General features: G+C 48.9%; 1 protein-coding gene across 1 annotated transcript; it reads left to right on the top strand.

The window, feature by feature from the left end:
* The first annotated feature begins 3,705 nt into the window (after positions 1-3,705).
* Positions 3,706-4,745, top strand: LOC145798423 (uncharacterized). Its single transcript, XM_082885953.1, has 3 exons — positions 3,706-3,790; positions 3,873-3,971; positions 4,181-4,745. Exons 1-3 carry the CDS (start codon positions 3,749-3,751, stop codon positions 4,616-4,618), a joined length of 579 nt encoding a protein of 192 aa, XP_082742079.1. The 5' UTR covers positions 3,706-3,748; the 3' UTR covers positions 4,619-4,745.
* Positions 4,746-4,990: the final 245 nt, after the last annotated feature.

The following is a 4,990-nucleotide window of genomic DNA, read 5'->3' as shown; positions in this document are numbered from 1 at the left end:
AATAGCTGGCCGGCCAGTTTTCCAAAAAGGAAATGGCTGGCCGGCTAGAAAAGAGGGCCGGCCGGCCATATGCCCAAATCCGAGGGCTTTTTGGTCTTTTCACCTCCTTTTTGATGTTCCTTCAATCCAAGACTTGGGGCCTATATAAGGCAGCCGAGACCTTCCCCTTTCTTGCCTCCTATACCACTTTCTTCTCCAGATCTGAGTTCCACACGCGTTTTCCAACGCCCCGTGTAAATTGTTTTCGCAAAAACATTCAGTTTTAAACACTTTGAAGCGATTAAATTTCGGTTTCGGAGCTTCTTTTCGCATTTTCGCCACTTGAGGTAAGTTTGTCTCAATATTTGGAAGATTTTCTCGGGAGTTGACTTTTGTTGACTTTTTCATTTCCCGAGAGTTGACTTTTGTTGACTTTTTCCAATTTTGGCTCATTTTCACTCATTTTTGCTCCCTTTTGCAGATCTTCTGAAAATGGCGGGTAATTCTCCCCACGGAGGAGGTTTTCCAGGTGCCGGAGATGATTTCGATCCCATGACTCTACCCCCGAGGACCCGACCTTTTATTCCCGGGAGGTACCGTCCGCCAGCACACGTTCTTCCGCGCGCTGTCTTCCGTCACTTTACTAGCTTTGACGAGCGAGCACCCGGGGATCTGCTTCTCCGAGAGCCGGAGCATCACCTCTCTCATGAGGCCCGGGAGGTATTTACTTCATTTTCTGTATTTTTCGTACATTTCGCACCTTTGCCATGCTTGAACATGCAGTTTAGCTTATGACATAGTACTTTGCTTGCATCCTGAACATGTAGTTTCAACATTCGAATTTCTGAACACTCGGCTCATTAATTAATTGCGAACGCACAGTACACATTAGTTAAGAGGCGAACACACGGCTCAAACACTGATTTGTCGAACACACAGCCCGAATTCGAAAGTGAACACACAGCCCACACTTTAAATTTTCTGAACACGCAGCCCAGATTAGATAGTGAACACGCAGCCCACACTAGTTGAAATTTGAACACGCCGCCCAAACTTTAAATTTTCTGAACACACAGCCCAGATTAGAGTAGTGAACACACAGCCCACACTAGTTGAAATTTGAACACGCAGCCCAAACTTCAAATTTTCTGAACACGCAGCCCAGATTAGAGTAGTGAACATGCAGCCCACAATTTAACTGAAGGTTGAACACGCAGCCCAAACTTCAAATTTTCTGAACACGCAGCCCAGATTAGAATAGTGAACACGCAGCCCACAATTTAACTGAAAGTTGAACACGCAGCCCAAACTTCAAATTTTCTGAACACGCAGCCCAGATAGATAGTGAACACGCAGCCCACAATGATAGAAAGTTGAACACGCAGCCCAAACTTCAAATTTTCTGAACACGCAGCCCAGATAGATAGTGAACACGCAGCCCACAATTTAAACTGAAAGTTGAACACGCAGCCCAAACTTCAAATTTTCTGAACACGCAGCCCAGATAGATAGTGAACACGCAGCCCACAATGATAGAAAGTTGAACACGCAGCCCAAACTTCAAATTTTCTGAACACGCAGCCCAGATAGATAGTGAACACGCAGCCCACAATTTAAACTAAAAGTTGAACACGCAGCCCAAACTTCAAATTTTCTGAACACGCAGCCCAGATAGATAGTGAACACGCAGCCCACAATGATAGAAAGTTGAACACGCAGCCCAAACTTCAAATTTTCTGAACACGCAGCCCAGATAGATAGTGAACACGCAGCCCACAATGATAGAAAGTTGAACAGGCAGCCCAAACTTCAAATTTTCTGAACACGCAGCCCAGATAGATAGTGAACACGCAGCCCACAATGATAGAAAGTTGAACACGCAGCCCAAACTTCAAATTTTCTGAACACGCAGCCCAGATTAATTAGTATGTAGCTTATTTCATTTCATCGGCATACAGCCCATTTCATTCCATTGGCGCGCAACCCATTTCTTCTCATTGGCACACAGCCCATTTCATCTCATTGGCATACAGCCCAGTTCATTTCATTGGCACACAGCCCATTTATTTCATTGGCACACAGCCCAGTTCATTTCATCGGCACACAGCCCATTTCATCTCATTGGCACACAGCCCATTTCATCTCATTGTTGACACATGTATTCATTCTGAATGCAGGTTGGTTCCCGCAATGTTCGGTGGTATGGTTCCACCATCGCGCGGGACTGGTACGCTGAGCTCCCGGAGGGCGTCCGAGACTTAGTAGACTTGGCAGGGTTCGGGCCCTTCTGCGTCGGGTTGTCACGTTGTCCTGCCAGGAGGACACTGATGGCAGCCTTGGTAGAGAGATGGTGGGACACCACCAACTCCTTTCATTTCTCTGCTACCGGGGACATGACCATGACGCCTCTAGACTTCGCTGTGTTGACTGGCTTAGACATAGGAGGTTGGTCCATCCCCTATGATGAGGATATGGGCGAGTGGGAGGCCGCTTGGATGTATCTATTGGGGGCTCGCCCGCCTGTTGACAGGGTTTCTGGGAGAGTCCGATACACTTGGTTCTCTTCCCACTTCTGGCAGGCGGAGATGGTGCCTGAGACTCCCGAGGAGACAGAGCAGTATGCCCGTGGTTTCCTTATGTTCCACTTCGGGACTACCCTGTTCGCCGATAGAGGGAACACAGTCGGGCTATACCTGCTGAGCGCTCTGGTTGACCTATCACCGGTCCATCGATATGACTGGGGTGGCGCCGGCCTAGCTACCCTTTACTTTTATATGAGCGCGACCTCCCGCGGGCGGGGCGATTTACTTGGCGGCTACTGGAGAGCCTGGGAGGTACTTTTCTGTCCTCTTGATTTACATTTCTGCTCTTCATTACTTGTACATTGCACTCACAGCGCACTTTTACAGTCTGTATTTTGCTCTCAGCATTTTGTACTTACATTCTGCACTGCTTTTCTCAGCTATGGGTCTATGTATACTTCCCAGCATTAGCCCCAGAGTTGGAGGTGGTGGGGATTCCCAAGACCCCATATTCACTGGTGTTCGAGGGCCCGCACCGGCCGAGACCTCGAGAGACCCTCCTTTACCTACGACAGTACTTTGACACTGTACGACATTCAGAGGTACCTCAGAACTTTCAGTTCCTTTCATTTTCATCTTTGATTTGCTCTGTTTATTCTTGATTTCTGATTGGTTTATGCATTTATCATCCGCAGATCACATGGCAGCCCTGGGTGTCCCTGGGTGATGGTCTCCGACTTCAGTATACCGGAGGGTCAGACATCTCCCAGTATAGGGTCCTGCTCGAAGGGCCGGTTGGCAGGGCATGGTTCCTGGGGGAACGCTTTCTGCGCCAGGTATGGGGGTATCTTTCTCAGGATCCTCCCGCAGTGCCCCCAGTCAGTATGCGGACCGCTGACAGGCTCTCTTACTCGGAGGTAGTCGGCGCCATGCTGGGTAGTGATGCTTTATTATATGTTGAGGAGGGGGACTACGCCACTTACCGTCACATATACTTGATGCCTCCATTGACGGGAGCTCGTATCCCGATGATGAGGCCTGCCGGTGTGTCATCCTCGGGCCAGGCTCGGGCTCGAGCTGCAGATGCCCCTTCTACTAGCAGGGCTGGTACATCTAGAGGTGGGAGTAGACCGGTTCCTCCGACTCCGTCGGCTTATCCTCATCCTGGATGGCCAGATATACCTACTGAGTTGATGGTGTGGCAGTATGGGGCTATCTCCCCGACTCCGATTCCGCTAGAGCCTCCGATGCCCAGTGATCGATATGCCATTGATCCTGACTCACCGCTGGTATGCTCCACTGTTTTTCATTCATCATTCAGATGTTTAGACATTCTTTTGTTCACTGATGGTTATGAAATCATTTTTGCAGCCACCGCGAGGGTACATGGAGGAGGTGGTTGGACTGGTGGCCACACTCGAGGGCATGGTCCTGCGTAGGGAGGCACAGTTGTCTGTCGCAGGCATTCAGGTACTCTTCAGTTTTCTGGCATTTATCATACTTCTGATGACATGCTGATTTCTACTGCATCGATAGACTACTTGTGTAGAGCACATCTGACACACACCCCACTTGGACACTGCATTTACATGCACCCACTTCACGTAGCCTTTGCTTGTATCTGCATCTGATGTATATATTTGGACTGATGTATTTGAATTGAACTTTTTTGTTTTCAGATGCCTTCATGGTCCGGTCAGCCGCAGGCCAGGCCACCCGGGCCTCCTTGGGGAGCTGGGCCATCTGGGCCTTTTCAGGGAGTTGGGTCACCCGGGCCTTTTCAGGGGGCGGGGTCATCTCGGCCTTCCCGAGGAGCCGGGCCATCTAGGCATTTTCGGGGAGCTCGAGGAGGGCCTGTCCGCAGACGCAGGGCTCACGTTGTAGAGGTGGAGCCTGATGAGGAGGAGGAGGACGCTGAGGAGGAGGAGGAGGCTACCGATCGTCAGTCAGAGACATCTGCTGAGGAGGGGGGCTCCGGTTTTGGCTCGGGGAATAGAGGCGAGGCTGAGGGGGATCCTGAGGATGACAACTCCGACTCAGATGGTGATGATGGCGCAGAGGTTGTCCCGCAGAAGAGGATGAGGAGTGCTTCTCGTTCCCGCTCCCGAGGACTTTGATGTTGCTATTTCCTGCTTTATTTTTCTTTTTGCTAGTAGTTTGTAGCACTTTGCACATTGTTAGGCAGTTTTATTTTTTGTAAAACTTGTACCTTTGTTCATTGTAAAGCATGATGGAATGAAATAGCTTTTGAAAAGGTGTTTGTATTTTAAACTTTTAGCATCGTATCGCATCAATTTATTTCGCACAAAAATGAAATTGAATGGAAATGCGCATTGTGTAATCACCAAGTCAGGTAGTGAACCGACGCAACAAACTAAGCAACTCAACTTACTAAGATATAACAGAACCTTAGGAAGTTTACAACTCGATAAGCAACATGTAACAACGTTGACAACGCAAATAAACAAGACTTTAACAAAGATTGTTTA

Source organism: Camellia sinensis, chromosome 8 (genome assembly GCF_055761805.1).
Source record: "Camellia sinensis isolate YWXY chromosome 8, ASM5576180v1, whole genome shotgun sequence".
In the NCBI taxonomy this organism is placed as follows: Eukaryota; Viridiplantae; Streptophyta; class Magnoliopsida; order Ericales; family Theaceae; genus Camellia; species Camellia sinensis.
Note: the sequence above shows the minus strand (reverse complement) of the source record. Positions and strands in the feature narration are given on the sequence as shown.